At 42.0% G+C, this 17,721-nt stretch overlaps 1 protein-coding gene across 1 annotated transcript in view; it reads right to left on the bottom strand.

Moving 5' to 3' along the window:
- The window catches only part of LOC137522296 (uncharacterized), a 97,582-nt gene extending 80,535 nt beyond the window's left edge, over positions 1-17,047 (bottom strand). The window contains exons 1-3 of the mRNA XM_068242327.1: positions 16,934-17,047; positions 4,796-4,915; positions 1,660-1,803 (exon numbers count right to left, since the gene is read on the bottom strand). Of these exons, the coding sequence (XP_068098428.1) occupies positions 1,660-1,803; positions 4,796-4,915; positions 16,934-16,985 (316 nt within the window). The 5' untranslated portion in view covers positions 16,986-17,047. The remainder of the gene's footprint in view (positions 1-1,659; positions 1,804-4,795; positions 4,916-16,933) is intronic.
- Positions 17,048-17,721: the final 674 nt, after the last annotated feature.

The raw sequence follows: 17,721 nt of genomic DNA, 5'->3' as shown, positions 1-17,721 counted from the left end.
CTTGTGTCACGTCTGGCGATCGCACCTCTCGCGATCGCGTTCCTGCTTCTTATCTGCTGTGGTGTGTGCACAGTCGCGGGTTGGCGACTAATTTTATGCACACACACACAATCTGTCTCTGTGCTCACTCTCAATCGCTTCTCTTGCGATTGCGTTTCTTCCCTTCGTACAATTCCTGTCTGGCGTGTGTGGTAGGGCAGAGGAGCTGTTCCTCTGCACTCCACAGCTCAACCTGCCGACAGGAATTTCCCTCTGCAGGTGCATAGCACCTAGCCTGGGTGTCCTCAATAATACGCTTGTAGAGGAAATCCGCCGCGTCAGCGCACGTCTGGTGCGCTGACCACGGAGACGATTCCACAATCGTTACAGGGAGGGAGGGAATAAAAAAAGGATATTTTATAAAAAATTAAAAAAAACCTGTTTAAATTAATAATAATAATAATAAATTGCAGCAGCAATCAGAGAACACCAAAGAAATTCTCTGTTAGTGGCAAGAAACAGTGGTAAAAACCACTGGTGCTCAAGAGGTTAATACCACTTTAAAACTTTAGATCTGTTTTACTTCTTTGGTTAAGCAGTCTCTTACCATATTTTGCTTGGAAAAACAAAGAGAAATCGAGAGCCCAATATGGTGTAATATTGTTAAGTTGGTTGTGGTTAAAAGCAAAATATTTAGATATACTCACAAACATGGGTTACCCATAGGCAACCACTTCAAGTGCAGGTGGGGAGTATTAGAACCTGACCCCACTCAGGTTTTTAAGATGTCACGTAGCACCCCTCCACCGAGGGTGGAATCAAGATTTCAGCAAGGCTTGGTGTACAGAGGCGCCAGAGTAGAATAAAAACGTTTAAAAACCTTCTAAAAGAGGGGGATGTTCAGGTGGACTTACGTCCCTCAAAAATATAAAACTCAATTGAGTCACAATATATCAATACAAAAATCTTTTATTGAACTCCACTTAGTGCAACGCGTTTCGCAGGTGTGGTCCTGCTTCATCAGGCAAACAGGAGTATAACTCAATGTCAAGATGCAGAAGTGAGCACCTCTGTCTTACCATATTTAATTGATTTTAAAGCAGGAAAGAGATAAAAATGGTCAATAGTTCATAGATTTTAGCTCTGGCATACTTCAATGAATTTGTCACTGAGCAAAAACAATAAAAACGTAAAAAGTAGATTTAAATATAAATTAAAACTATGGAATATCTTGAAAAGTAATGTTTAGGAGAAGGAGGGTAGATACAATTGTTTATTTCATTAGTTTATTTTCACAATGGGTGTCCTTTAACTAAAAGGCATGCTAGAGATGACATAAATGGGGCATTATAGCTAGAAGGGAGGGTAGCATTGGGTCTCATACAGTCTAGATGGCCAACAAATCGATGGTTGTGAAAGGAAGAAATTGGGTAAAAAAAAAAACAAAAAAACACAGAACTATAAATCTGTGGACCATAAATTTTTAAACAACTTTAATAATAACAATAACAATAATAATAATAATAGGCTTATGATGTCTAAACTGACCACATTGAAAACTGCATTGCACTCTTTCTGTAGTTGCATCATCAGAGCTTTCAGTTCTGTCTAATTTTGTTTTTGGGTGGCTCTACTTAACATTTACCATAAAGTTCTATGATGAAAGTAGGAGTCACTTACAGTTAGGTAGCGTTGGGATACAGTTGTCTGTGTTGTTGCAACAAGATGTGGCCATCCTTATTGTTACACCATTGAGAAGGCCAAGAGTTCCTTTCATGTCACATTGACTTTGGAGCAGACATAACCACATATATGTTTGGAGGCCTACAAAGAAATAACTTTCATTATTATTCTGTAATAGGGAAAACGGATGTGAACAGTTCTCAAAGTCCTGAAAGTTGAGTAACCCTAGATAAAAAAAGAAAGTAATTCATGTGAAACTCAAGCTAAGACGTTGTTTTTGAGATTTTGATAGTATGAGAAAGGTTTGAAAAACAAACAAACATATATTGGCCAAGGTATAGGCATAATAGTTCCTTTATTGGTGTGGTCCACACTGTGGGGCATGATACAGATAAATAGGTTTATTAAAAAAAACACATTAAAATTTTAAATTTTAGTAATATGTTGCATTGTTCTGTGACTCATGCTGTTCCAGGTGTTCTTTTGTCCACTTGTTTTTCCCGACAGACAGTACTTTCCAAGAAGCCCACCACCTGAACCACACCCTTTGTTACGTTAGGTGAGGGTGGTCCAAGAGCATGAGGTCTAGGTGACCACGGGTTATCACCAGAGCACCCCGCAGGGGAAGTTTAAACTTTGTTGCCTAGTGCCCAACAAGTCGCACTCACGGTAACCCTAACATCGGCTAAGAGAACAGGTGACACCATGATTTGTAGAGGTAAGTATAATTGATTGGAGTCCAATTAACAAGCCAGGTCCAAAGGATGGCTAATAACTTCAGAATGATAAACGAGCCAGAGTTGGTATTCAGATTCAGGGTGCAGGACAGGCAGCGGAGTATAAGAGTTGGTATAACAAGCCAATTAGGCATGTTCACTTAAAGAGAATCTGTATTGAAGAAATGTTTTATACTGTAAATAAACATATCAGCCTCTTCAGGGACATCTCCTAGCCCTCTCTGTGACATTATCGCTGCTGCTCGCCACACTATTGGCGATAAAATAACAGTTTTATAAATTGTTTTGTAAACAGTAAAGATGGCAGCTGAAGACAGGAAGTATACTGAAAAGAAACAGGATGTATACTGCCTTATGTTTGCATAACAAGTTTTTATTATTACACAATGAACAGATGTTATTTGCAAATTTAGGAAAAGTTTTACCTTCTGCCTCTGCGGCTCTGTGCCACTGAAGCATGACAAGAATCCTCTGACTCCTTTATAAACACAGCTGTTTTTTCTGAGCCAGGAGTCTGGGCTCTGCACTTGTGTCTGAGTAACAAATTGTCAGCATGTGACAGGCAGCTCCCTCCTTCCTCTGCCTCACAGACTTGCTGTGACTGAGAGCAGGGAAGCTGTCTTTGAGTGAGAAATAAACAAAGCACACAGCATAGCATATGCTCTAGCTAGTATAGAGGGGGCGAGCAGGGGGCGTGCATAACTTGTCCCTATCACAGCAGAGGCAGTGCATTCCTCCCTGGGTCAACAAAGCTTGACAAAGAAAAGAAGATTAGATATATTACAGAGACAGTGCAACTAGAAAAGGCTGCAGTAATCCAGACCACATTAGAACAGGTATATGAACTTGTAGGATAGGAGAAATAAGGATGAAAATTTTGTTACAGTTTCTTTAAGCTGAAAGAGGATCCAGGACTGAGCATCCAGAGCAGCTTCCTTTTATAGGCAGAGCCCTGCTAATTTGTGGTGTATTTACATGCTGCGCATGCGCATTCATATGTGCCAGGCTGCATGCACGTGCATGCAGAAGCTTGCGACATGCCACATATTTATGCGCACGCCCTATTCCTTGGCCCAAAGTACAAACCCCCAGCCAGATCATAGACAGGTAATACTGACACCTTTTAATTCATTCCAGTGGGAGGAGTTTAAAGTGAACCCATGTCCAAGTGTTTATAAACTGGGCTTTAGCTCTGATCCATGAAGTGTGCATGCCCCTTCCTCACTCATCCTTTACAGTATCTGCTCCATTTAGCTAGCTGTCAGGATCTGTAGTTATGTGATATTAGTGAAACATTAGAAAGCACTGGTTTACTGACAGTTAGTCAGTAGGAGACGCTTAAGGAGGGAGGAAGGGGTTGCTTGACTCATGCTCATGTCTTCCTCCATAGAAAGTTAAGTATAATAATACCAATATTTGTATAATGCTTTTCTCCTGTCGGATTTAAAGTGCTTAAAGAGACTCTGTAACAAAATTTTCAGCCTTATTTCTTCTATCCTATAAGTTCCTATACCTGTTCTAATGTGGTCAGGATTACTTCAGCCCTTTCTAGTTGCACTGTCTCTGTAATATATCTAATCTTCTTTCCTTTGCCGGCTTTGTCGGCTCAGGCACTCAGGCAGGAATGTGCTGCTCTGCTTGTGATAGGCAGAAGTTATACACACCCTCTCCACGCCCCCTCCAGGCTCTGTATGAGTCACAGACTGAGCTCCTCTCAGCCTATCACATGCTGGTTAGCAGCCATGTCTTTTGTTTGTAAACACTGCCTAAAACTGGCAATTACAAGCCAGGATCGCAACAGGGAGTGGCAGAAACAGCACAGAGGGGCCCAGGAGAACATCATTAATAGAATGGTATGCTTTTTATTGTAAGAATTTTAGAGTACAGATTCTCTATAAGAGCTGCAGCCACTAGGGGCGCGGTCAGTTGGACATAGCCATAGGCTCATTTAAAGGAAACCAGAGATGAACGCTTTGGCATAAAATAAACATATCCCCCGATAGATTTTATGAAATAAATACTATACCTGGTATTTTCGCTGCTCTAGTGTGCTGTTTTTTGTATTTTTTTACTAAAACTCCATGTAAAACACAATTCATCAGAAAAGCATATTATTTAGTGGGCTGTGTGCAAAATGAAATCACCATTTCTAAAACCCGCTTATAGATTTGAAAAAAAAAAAGGTTTTTCAATATACCCTTACATAAGTGAGCGGGGCTGTGCGCAAAGTAGCTTTGCGCGCACTAGGGGAAAAATGGCTTTTAGCACCGGCGCTAACACTTAGTGCCGGTTAGTGAATCCAGCCCCCTGAAGCTTCTCAATGAGGTTAAAGTCTGGACTACTGTATTGTAGCACAACTGTATGTGTGATGACAAAGTGCATAAGAGAGAACTTACCTACACTTGATTCTGAGTGTAAAACACCACAGGCAGAGTCAGAAGCACAAGTGGCGCTGCCGCTGTCACCTACACAAGAGGAAGTCGCAGATAAACACTGTTTACAAGACAGCGAGTAACCTAAAAGAAGAGAAACACTGTCACAGAGTGACCTTCACAACAGTTCATTAATATTACTCAGAACATGAGCTCTCATTTATCAAAGTGTCTTTAAAGAGGAGCTGTTAGGTATAAGGTCTCAGAGAAAAAAAACACATACAGTATATCAGTAGCTAAATATTGGCTGTACTTACATTACATATGCATTTCACTGTCCACGTTTGGATTTCACAGAATTTTTATATAGTATTTGCAGAGAATGATGCTCCTGACAGCTCATGGCAGGTTCCATGTTTGTCTGTATCCTATGAAGCCAAATGTGTCCTCATGTCCTCCCTGCTTCCTGATGATTCCACTCAGAAAAAAAGATCCTAATGGACAACACTACTGTGCAGTGAATATTAATTAGCCATGTGGCTAGGAACAATAGCGGACTCATGCAGTATACTCTGCCCTGTGATTTTTCAGTGCTGTGAGCTGGACTGCATTACAAGCTGCTGTAACATGAGCCTGTAACTTCTCACTAGTAGCCGAGGGGAGGACCCAAGGTGGGGAGAAGCAGCCCCAGAATGCTTTGCAGTATGTTATGCGGCCTCTCATCCTACTTAAGAGCTTGGGAATAACAGCCTTGCTGTTCAGCACACTTTAAAAGTAAGAGAGATTTTTAACTTCAGCATTGCCTTTTTGGCTTCCTTCTAAACTGTTTACCACAGGAGAATAGAGGTTTAAATTAGCTTTTGCAGCCTGACAGTTACTCTTTAAACATATCTGTATCTGTATAAAGGAAACCAGAGATGAACGCTTTGGCACAAAATAAACATATCCCCCGATAGCGTTTACAAAATAAACACTATACCTGCTATTTTTGCCGCTCTGAGATGCCATTTTTTGTGTTTTTTTTACTAAAACTCCACGCAAAACACAGTTCATCAGAAAAGCATATTATTTAGTGGGCTGTGTGCAAAATGAAAGCACCATTTCTAAAAACCTCTTATGACTAGCAAACGTTTTTTCCAAATACCCTTACATTAGGAGCTCCTCCCATCTCATCACAGCTCTCTGTGATGCTGCAAGTATACAGATCAGGAAAGCAGAGCCAGAAGGGGGCAGGCTTGGGCTTGAAAATACATCAGAGAAGACAGACTCAGCTATAATGATTCCTGAGCAAACCCAGACAGGGATTTTTTTCAAGGCTGATAAGAAGAAGGCTGGGCAGTGAAGGTTGAAACAGAGAGCAGGGTAGGTGTTTTCTCTAATGTTCCCACTAATATATATAGTGAAATACACGAGGGTGCTTCATCTCTGGTACAATTTAAGCCAGAGGTGTCAAACTCGAGTCCTGGAGGGCCATATCCATGCCAGTGTTTAGGATGGACAGCAAAATGGAGAAATGTGCTCTTCTTGATGAACCACACATTTTCTGTTTTAGTCAAAAACAACTAACTTGAGCGGTGACAAAAGATGTGTGCAGACCTCGAGGGCTGGCGTTCAACAACCCTGATTTAAGCAGACAAATGCTGGTAAAAACAATGTGGTTGCAGTGGCACCGCAAGAGGAACAGGACATGGCTCCCTTCGAAAGGAGTAGTGTGACGTCTCTGGCCACACCTTGACGAAGCATCCAATGAGGAAGTGAAGAGTATAGGTGGGTGGAGCCAATGTGACTGCTGCATGGCTGAGGTGTCCTACTCACGCTTGACCTCACGTGTTCTTGAGCTCCATCTTGGCGTTTGGATCGATGCGGGACTTGACCGCTATACAGCGTGACACGTCTCGAGTGCGGCTTACAAGCCGGGATTACCCGATGTGCTGCCTCGGCGTAAGCACTCATCTCAAGTCACAACCTTCATTGCTTGGGTCTGTGAACCGACAAGTTCAATCCGGTGGGTGAGATCCGTCTGTGTTTGCTGCTTAGCGCTTCAGTTTATGCATAAGCCTGCAAATTTCAGGACTCTGTAGGAATATTTACCCTATGTAATATGTATATTATACTATATACGTGGGCCCCCCGACATTAGTATTAGCATAGGAGCAGGGGCGTAGCAATATACCCTGCAAGGGATGCAGCCGCAGGGGGGCCCAGAAGCAGCAGCGGGCCCATGGGGAAGAAGTTTCTTTTTCCTGTCCTGAGACACTGACAACTAAGGGCACAGAGAAAAAAAAAGCTTTCTGCTCTCTGCATAATTCTTCTAATGACTGCATCTGCTCAGCCACTGATAAGGAATCATACAAAGTTTTGCAGACAAAGATTTGTAGACAGTCCCTATTCAGTGTGCAGCAGGGTCTTGTGTACAGTGCCCAGCCCCAACCTTTTTTCTGTATGCGTTTTCTGTACACCATATGTGTGTGTGTGTGTGTGGGGGGGGGGGGGGGGCAGGGATATCCAAAGATTTGCAGGTGAGTCCAGTGATTTCTATTTACGCCCCTGCACAGGAGCATGGATGGTTTGATTGTGCGGACTCCTGCAATACAGTAAAAAACAATTAACCCTCTGCACTCTTGCATGCAAATGTTCAAACAAATGCATTTACAGATTTAGGTAATTGTAGGTGTCTCTGGCCCTGTAACATGTATAGTGCAGACATGCAAACATTGATTGCATCAAACCTATCTAGGGATTAGGAGCACACATCCTAATGTGCAACAATGAATGTTTGCACTATGCATGTTACAGGGCCAGAGTTAGGACACCTATGATTGCCTGGGTACTTCAGTGCAGTGTAGGTGACTAAGCAAGAGAATGCATTATTTTGTGAACTTAAACCCCAGCTTTTAACTTAGCTGTAGATGGATAACAGTGGTGCCTGCATAGGCAAACGCAGGGGGGGGGGGGATTACAGCTGCCCAGAATCCACCTCAGACCAGGGTCAGAGCAGTGTCTGGGGACAGCTATAAGTTGAGTCATCAGAATATCTGCAGGCATCCTGCAGCTCACAGCACTACCCCCTTCCTTTCCCCTGCTACAGTTGACTTTGGATGGAGCAACAGAGTGTGTACAGAGCATGGAGCAGCAGCGTGTGTACAGAGCATGGAGCAGCAGCATGTGTACAGAGCATGGAGCAGCAGGGTGTGTACAGAGCATGGAGCAGCAGGGTGTGTACAGAGTATGGAGCAGCACCGTGTGCACAGAGCATGGAGCAGCACCGTGTGCACAGAGCATGGAGCAGCAGTGTGTGTACAGAGCATGGAGCAGCAGTGTGCGTACAGAGCATGGAGCAGCAGTGTGCGTACAGAGCATGGAGCAGCAGCGTGTGTACAGAGCATGGAGCAGCAGCATGTGTACAGACCATGGAGCAGCAGCGTGTGTACAGAGCATGGAGCAGCAGCGTGTATACAGAGCATGGAGCAGCAGCATGTGTACAGATCATAGAGCAGCAGCGTGTGTACAGAGCATGGAGCAGCAGCGTGTGTACAGAGCATAGAGCAGCAGCATGTGTACAGAGCATGGAGCAGCAGGATGTGTACAGAGCATGGAGCAGCAGCGTGGTACAGAGTATGGAGCAGCACCGTGTGCACAGAGCATGGAGCAGCACCGTGTGCACAGAGCATGGAGCAGCAGTGTGAGTACACAGCATGGAGCAGCAGTGTGCGTACAGAGCATGGAGCAGCAGTGTGTGTACAGAGCATGGAGCAGCAGCGTGTGTACAGAGCATGGAGCAGCAGCATGTGTACAGACCATGGAGCAGCAGCGTGTGTCCAGAGCATGGAGCAGCAGCGTGTGTACAGAGCATGGGGCAGCAGTGTGTGTACAGAGCATGGAGCAGCAGCGTGTGTACAGAGCATGGAGCAGCAGCGTGTGTACAGAGCATGGAGCAGCAGTGTGTGTACAGAGCATGGAGCAGCAGTGTGTGTACAGAGCATGGAGCAGCAGCGTGTGTACAGAGCATGGAGCAGCAGCGTGTGTACAGAGTGTGGAGCAGCAGTGTGTGTACAGCACATGGTGCAGCAGCGTGTGTACAGAGCATGGAGCAGCAGCGTGTGTACAGAGCATGGAGCAGCTCTGGGGAACTTAACAGAGTCAGGTATGAGCACAGCCCTGTGCCCTGCTGTGTGAATGCTTCACTTTCCCCTTCATTACCAATGTCGGCTGTCCTCATTATTATCTGTATCCATACTGCTCCTTATTAATCCAGTTACTGATCTGACATGTAAGAAATAATCATCACACCCTGTCAGTCGGACGGGAAATTGCATTATGCATACCCAGCGTGATGTCCTACCATATCATTATACTGTACTAGTGACCTTAGCCCGTTTAAAAACGGGCTCGGTCTGTCACTGCGCATGCGCCCGCCACCCGCCAGCCCATCATTCCCTTCGCCCGTCATCCCTTGCCGCGCGTCACTCTCCCTCATTGTCTCTGCGTCCCTGCACATGCGCAGAGCGCAAATGGGACACGCACACGGACATGGGACGCAGAGACACTTAGGGATTATTATAGAGGAATGTGCGTGGATGAGGGAGATTTTTCAGGAATCCCTTCCTTGAAAATCCTCTGGCCTGGATGAGTGAATCTGTGAATGCATTTGTTAGAACATTTGCATATGAGAGTGCGAAGGTTTAATTGTTTTTTTACTGTATTGCCTGGGTCCGCACACTCACACCATCCACGCTCCTGTGCTAATGATAACGTCCGGAGGCCCCTGTATAGTAATTTTCCGGCCACACCCCCTTAAGCACCTCCCTTTCCTTAATAACTTATTTAAATGTCCTCCTAACCTAACTAGAGGCGATGTGACTGTATATATATATATATATATATATATATATATATATATATATATATATATATATATATATATATATATATATATATATATATAAAATCGGATGTATGTATGTGTGTGTGTGTGTATGTGCCGCGATCACGCAAAAACGGCTTGACCGATTTGAACGAAACTTGGTACACAGATCCCTTACTACCTGGGATGATATGTTCTGGGGGTCTTGCACCCCCCCCCCCCTGCACATGTGGGCGGAGCTACAAACAGCTAATCAGATTCCACCCATTCAAGTCAATGGAAAAAATGTAAAAGGCTGCCATTCTCACAGTAATCAAGCCAGAGTCCCCACACTTGGCACAGTTGGTCACTTGGTGACCGAGGTTACAAATCCATGAAAAGTGGGCGGAGCATAAAACAGCAAATCAAATTTCAGCCGTTCATTTTACATCGTAAAATGTAAACTGCAGCCATTCTTAGACTGTTAATCACAGGGTTCTCAAACTTGGCACACTTGGTCACTGGGTGAATGCGATTAAGATTCAAGAAAATGGGTGGAGCCTACAACAGCCAATCAAAATTCACCTATTGATTTTCAAGGGGAATATTTAAACTGCTGCTATTCTTACACTTTTAATGGCAGAGACTTCAAACTTGCTACAGTCAGTCAGTGGGTGACTGGGGTCCAAATTCACTAAAGGGGCGGGGCCACATACAGCCAATCAGATTTCCTTGGTGGATAAACTGCTTCAAATCACACATTTTTGATGCCAGTAACCTGAAAACTCACACACTTGGTCACTGGGTGACTGTGTGTCAAGTGGGCGGAGCTAAAAACAAATTTCACTGGAAAATATAAACTGCAGCCATTCTTACACCGTTAATAGCAGGGTTCTCAAACTTTGCACAGTTGGTCATTGGGTGACAGATTAGGATTTTGGAAGGTGGGTGGAGCCTACAACAGCCAATAAAAATTCACCTTTTGATATTCAAAGGGAATGTTTCATCTGCTACCATTATCTTATACTGGTAATAGCAGATGCCTCAAAACTGGTACAGTTGGTCACTGGGTGATTAGGGTCCAAATTCAGGAAGGGGGCGGAGCCACAAACAGCCAGATTTGTTTATTTTTCAATGGGAATATACAAAGTATTGATACCAAGGACCCCAAAGCTGATAAACTTGATGATTGAGTGACTGTATGTCATGGTTAGAAAAAGTGCCAACAACTTCATTTTTTACATTGCAGGGTTCCCAAACTTTACACAATTGGCCACTGGGTGACTGGGATGAATATTCAGAAATGTGGGTGGAGCCTACAACAGCCAATCAAAATGTACCTATTGATTTTCAAGGGGAATATTCACATTGCTACCATTCTTACACTGTTAGTGGCAGAGGCCTCAAACCTGATACAGTCAGTCATTGGGTGACTGGGGTCCAAATTCACTAAAGGGGTGGAGCCACAAACAGCTAATCAGATTTGTTAGATTGATTTCAGCCATTCTGTTATCGGCAGGGTTCTCAAACGTGACACAGTTGGCCACTGGGTGACTGGGACTAATATTCAGAAAAGTGGGTGGAGCCTACAGCAGCCAATCAAAATTCACCTTTTGATTTTCAAGGGGAATATTTACATTGCTGCCATTCATGCACTCTTAATGGCAGAGGCCTAACATCTGCTACAGTCAGTCACTGGGAGACTGGGGTTTAAATTCTGATGGTAGCGGGCCAAAAACAGCCAATCAGATTTGTTTAATTTCAATGGTAAAATGCAACTTTTTTTGCCAAAGACCCCAAAGCTCATAAACTTGGTAATTAACTGACTGTATGTCAAGATTAGAAATAGTGGGCGGAGCCGAAAACAACTAACTTTTTACATGGGGAAATGTAAACTGCAGCTTTTCTTACACTGTTAATGGCAAGGTTCTCAAACTTCACACAGTTGGTCACTGGGTAACTAGGATTAATATTTGGAAAAGTAGGTGGAGCCTACAAGAGCCAATCAAAATTCACCTATTGATTTTCAAGGGGAATATTGAAATTGCAGCCATTCTCACACTGTTAATGGCAGAGGCCTCAAACCTGCTACAGTCGGGCGTTAAGTGTTTGGGGTTCAAATTCAGTAAAGGGGCGGAGCCAAAAACAGCCAGATTTCTTTGCTGGATAAACTGCTTCCATTAGCACAATTTTGGTGCCAGGAACCCAAAAGCTCACAAACTTGGTCATTGAGTAGTGACTGTGTGTCAAGGTTACAAAAAGTGAGTGGAGTTAAAAACAGAATTTTCTGGGAAACTGCAGCCCTTCTTCACAGTTAATGGCAGGGTTCTCAAACTTAGCATAGCTGGTTACTGGGTGACTGGGATTAATATTTAGAAAAGTGGGTGGAGCCTAAAAATGCCAATCAAAAATCACATGTCACTTTTCAAGGAGAATATTAAAATGGCTGCCATTCTTGCACTGTTAATGGCACAAGCCTCAAACCTGGTACAGTTGGTCATTGGGTCACTGAAGTTCAAATTCAGAAAAGGGACAGAACCACAAACAGTTAATCAGATTTGTTTCATTTCATGGGAAAATACAAATTATTGATGCCAAGGACCCCAAAACTCACAAACTTGGGCATTGAGTAGTGACTTTGTGTCCAGGTTACAAAAAGTGGGCGGAGCCAAAAACAAATTTCACTGGGAAAGTGAAACTGTAGCCATTCTTACACTGTTTATTTCAGGATTCCCAATCTTTGCCCTGATGGTCACTGAGTGACTGAGATTAATATTCAGGGAAGTGGGTGGAGCCTATAATAGCCAATCAAAATTCACCTGTTGATTTTCAAGTGGAATATTTAAATTGTTGCCATTTTTACACTGTAAATAGCAGATGCCTCAAACCTGCTACAGTTGGTCATTGGGTGACTGGGGTTCAAATGCTGGAGAGGAGTGGAGCCACAAACAGCCTATCTGATTTGCTTAATTTCTATGGGAATATACAAATTATTGATGCCAAGGATCCCAAAGCTCACAAACTTGGTCATTGAGTGTTTGTGTGTTAGGGTTAGAAAGTGGGCGGAGCCAACACCAGTCAAATACACAGGCAACGCCAGGTCATCAGTGGCTGGAGACAAATACAAATTTCACTGGGAAAATGTAAACTGCAGCAATTCTGTTAATGGCAGGGTTTTTAAACGTTGCACAGTTGGTCACTGGGTGACTGGGATTAATATTCAGAAAAGTGGGTGGAGCCTACAAAAGTCAATCAAACTTCACCTATTGCTTTTCAAGGGGAATATTTAATTGCTACGATTCTTGCACTGTTAATGGCACAGGCCTCAAACCTGGTACAGTTGGTTATTGGGTGACTGGGGTTCAAATTCAGAAAAGGGGGTGGAGCCACACACAGCCAATTAGATTTGTTTCATTTCAATGCAAATTATTGGTGCCAAACAATGCAAAGCTCACAAACTTGGTCAGTGCGTAATTGTGTGTTAGGGTTAGAAAAAGTAGGTGGAGCCAACACCAGCCAAATACATACCAGGGCAACGCCGGGCAATCAGCTAGTATATATATATATATGTGTGTGTGTGTGTGTGTGTGTTTTTTTCATGCAATACAGTGTGATTATTTCTCTAATTTGAGATATGTCAATTCACTCAGTCAGTTTCTGTTGCACTTTACGGCACGTGCCTAAAGGTGGCCACACACAATACAATAAAATGATCCGATTTTACGGCAATTCGATAAAAAGGATCGGATCTCCCGAAAAAATCGAAAGCTTTTTTTTTTTTTTATCCGACTGAAAAATCCGATTTGATGTCCCGTTTTTTTTTTTTCGATTATTATCTATCCGAAATGCCAGATATTTTTCTTCAATTTCTCTAAAGATTGTATGGTGTGTGTTAGATTGTCAATTTATTAATATACACACCCTAGCAATTTTCTCAGAGTTTCCAATCATTTTTATCATAATTGGGGAAAGATTGAACATAGGTGTGTGGGACATTGGTCAGATTTTTGAAATGTTACAATCAGTCAGAAAAATTGATTGCAATTCTTAAATTGAACAGATATTTAAAAAATTGTATGGTGTGTAGCCAACTTTAGTCAAAGGTTTTTAAAGAATACCCGAGGTGACATGATGAGATAGACCTGTATATGTACAGTGCCTAGCACACAAATAACTATGCTGCTTTCCTTTTTTTCTTTCTCTATCTGAAAGAGTTAATTATCAGGTATAGACTAACCAGCAAGCTCATGGTGACCCAGAACTCATTGGAGTGTGTAAGGGACTACAATGAGTTGTGGGTCACCATGAGCTTGCTGGTTAGTCTGTACCTCTCGGTGTTACAAGCCCTACTGCATAGAGCCAAATTGATCCATGCCATGCACTGATGAGGATCAAACAATCTGAAACAGTCCGTATGCATTTGGATTATTATGGCTCTGTACAAATTAACAAACTGACACATCATTGCATTCCAGCGGTTCTGGAGGTGTGCTTAGCTTCTAAGGGTACAATGGTTAATTTGCATATATTCAGCAGTGATGCACTGGGAGACATCTCAAGCTCACTCCAACCTGAATTATCGCAAATTCTTTCTGTTTTAAGAAAACAAACTTTTGTTTTTCTTAACATCTCAGTAAGGGGGCTTTTAGGACCATTGTAGTCCCTTACACACTCTAATGAGTTCTGGGTCACCATGAGCTTGCTGGTTAGTCTGTACCTCTCGGTGTTAAAAGCCCTACTGCATAGAGCCAAATTAATCCATGCCATGCACTGATGAGGATCAAACAATCCGAAACAGTCTGTATGCATGTTGGATTATTATGGCTCTGTACAAATTAACAAGCTGACACATCATTGCATTCCAGCAGTTCTGGAGGTGTGTTTAGCTGCTAAGGGCAACAATGGTTAATTTGCATATATTCAGCAGTGATTCGCTGGGAGACATCTCAAGCTCACTCCAACCTCAATTATTGCAAATTATTTCTGTTTTAAGAAAGCAAACTTTTGTTTTTCTAAATATCAGGTATGTAAGTGGCTGACTCAGTCCTGACAGGAAGTGACTACAGTGTGACCCTCGCTGATAGTAAAATTCCCCTTTTTATCTCTTTCTTGCTCTCAGAAGCCATTTTCTGCTAGGAAAGTGTTTTATAGTTGGAATTTCTTATCAGTGAGGGTCACATTGTAGTCACTTCCTGTCTGAGTCAGGACTGCTCCAACACCACCAGGCATTGCGTTAGGGGCACGTTATGCGACTTATAACATCCCCTAAGCGCAACGTCCTGGTGGGAAAGTACCCTTAATGTGTAATGTATGATGTCATTGTTAACACGTTTATGTCCTTATTCCCCCCAGAAAGGTGTTCTTTATTCCTCCCTATCTGTTTACTATTCCTCTAATACTGAGCTGTCTGCACCACAACAACCCTTATATAATACCCTGTACTTGGCAAATAAGTGGTGGGCCGAAATTTCGCATATGCAAAATTTTGCATCGAAATTCACATTTACACATCATAATCGCAATGCGAAATTTCAGGGAAAATCATAATTAATTTTGTATGTAATAGTAATATTTCATAATTTTGCATAATTTTTCCCGTAATTTTGAAAAATGTTGTGCTAATTTTACAGGTTAATAGCAAAACCCCCATATATGCTATGGCTACCAAAATTGCTACATATATTAAAGAGAATATTGGGTGCAAGTCAAAAAAATAATTTTTCAAAAATATATTGTAGTTATTGATAAAGTCGATTTTTAAATATGCAAAGAAAAATGTTTTTGAAACTGTCATTTTTAAGTTTAAAAAACATTTTTTCTTTGCATTTTTAAAATTGATTTTATCAAAAAACTACAAGGTCTTTTTTAAAAATTATTTTTTGACTTGTACCCAATATTTAACATATGTAGCAATAATTCCGAATCACTATACGTATAATTGAATTTACAAATCGTAATTACGTATAAGCGTAAAATCGAAAATGTATGTGAAATTTTGCGTAATAGGAACTAGCTGATCATCACTATCTGATTGTGATTTGCCTGGAGAAAATCCGTGAATGAGACCAAGACCACTGGAGGGTTGCATTATGTAACCGCAAGTTTTATCAAGAAAGCAAACAATGCTCCAATGGAAAGGTAGCACAATCTACATGGTGCGAGTTACAATCATTTTTACTCTTTGTCTAAGGCCTCTTTCACAGTAGGACGGTGCGTTTTGATGCAACGCTAAAGTCGCTACGCAAATTACAACGCAACGCACCGCAACTTAATGCCCCGTTATCGTCGCAGATAGTAGCGCATACAGACAATGAAAAGTATGCTTCCAAGTCATTACTGAGCATGTGCAAACAGTCTAACGCAGCTAATAACGTGTATAACGCACAGCATGCAGCTCTTTCACTTAACGTGCAGCGTTAGACACTAACGCAACGTGTGCACTGTGAACAAGGCATTGATTTTTTTATAGCAGTGAATTATTCTGCGTTAAATGTTGTTTTAACGTGCGACTTTAACGTCGCACTGTGAAAGAGGCCTTAGTCTTTATTTTGTCATCTAAAGCATTCACTGCTTTGTAAATACAGCTGAAATGTGAAAAATAAGAATACCGTGCAAAAGCCCATTTATTTCAGTCATTCATCCTAAAAGGTGAAACTAATATATGAAATCGGAACCCTTTGTGGGTGTTTTGGGTGAATTAGCTGATTGGAGGCTGACACTTTGAGCCGAGAATATTGAACATTTTCACAACAATCTAATGGGCTGAGATTGTGATTTTGGGGTTCTTCCCATAAACTGTAATCCATAATCATCAAAATTATAACAGATAAGTGCTTGAAATATCTCGCTGTGCATGTAATGAGTCTATTTCATATATTAGTTTCACCTTTGAAGTTGAATCACTGGAATAAATGGACTTAGGCACGATATTGTAATTTTTTCGAGTTTCACCTGTATGGGAAATCTTAAGAAATCACGGGTCCATACGCAGTTAACTTTTTCTCCCAAGTTTTCGCCTAGGCGATATCTTCATACTTGTCAACAAAATGCCCTTTAAACCACCAGCAAGCAAAAAAATTACTTAAAATAATTTTGATAGTACTTTTTCTCCTACTTTTTGTTACGTTTTCCATTGCAAAGTGCTGAAAACTTATTCTAAATCAAAGATGAAAAATGATCTCCTAGGAGAATTCATTTAGGTGTTCAACACATTTTTTTCCAAATAATTTGTCGATAATGAGGAATCCCGAGAGAAAGCTGAACTGCTTCAAAATTCAACTTTTACAAACAGGCCTGCAAACTATTGTAAACATTCTTACCTGACATAACTAAAGCCGGCAGTATCATGACAATCCTGAAAACCGAAGACATCTTAGACGTTTTTAGTGCCTTAAGGATGGTGTCTGGAGAACCTGCTTCTAGCCTTTGCTTGACAAGCTAGCAAGCAAGGCTGTTTTGCATTGTGGGTGTGGCTGATAAAATTTTCCTTAGTTACACATCATAAGCTACTGCCACGCTGTTTATTACAGTGCTGGTCGTAATGGAAAAATCGACGCTTACGGATCATTACGCGTAATTTTACGCTATTACGCATTACGCAATTACGGTTACGGCGTAGGAAAATATCTACGGTTCATCACTGTAATTATGCGTTAACTTATGCAGTTACGCGTAAGGATACACGAGAAAGGTGGAACTCCGCTCAAAACCTCCGTCTGCCGACAGTGCAGGATAGCAGGCTGCCAAAACCTCGGATCCAAGACTGTGTAAAAAGTGGAATCCGCACGATGTCGGTAGAAACTGTAAATCTTTATTGGATCATAAAACACGACAGGCTAACCCAGCACCACATGCTGACATGTTTCGGGCGTTACACGCCCTTAATCATAGCATGCTATGATTAAGGGCGTGTAACGCCCGAAACATGTCAGCATGTGGTGCTGGGTTAGCCTGTCGTGTTTTATGATCCAATAAAGATTTACAGTTTCTACCGACATCGTGCGGATTCCACTTTTTACGCGTAAGGATACCGTAATGTAGGCGCTTACGCTACGATGTTACGCGTAGTGCCGTAATACCCATTAATGCGTACTTTTTGACGCATACG

This window comes from Hyperolius riggenbachi, chromosome 6 (assembly GCF_040937935.1).
Source record: "Hyperolius riggenbachi isolate aHypRig1 chromosome 6, aHypRig1.pri, whole genome shotgun sequence".
NCBI classification, from domain to species: Eukaryota; Metazoa; Chordata; class Amphibia; order Anura; family Hyperoliidae; genus Hyperolius; species Hyperolius riggenbachi.
This window is presented reverse-complemented; position numbering and strand designations above follow the sequence as displayed.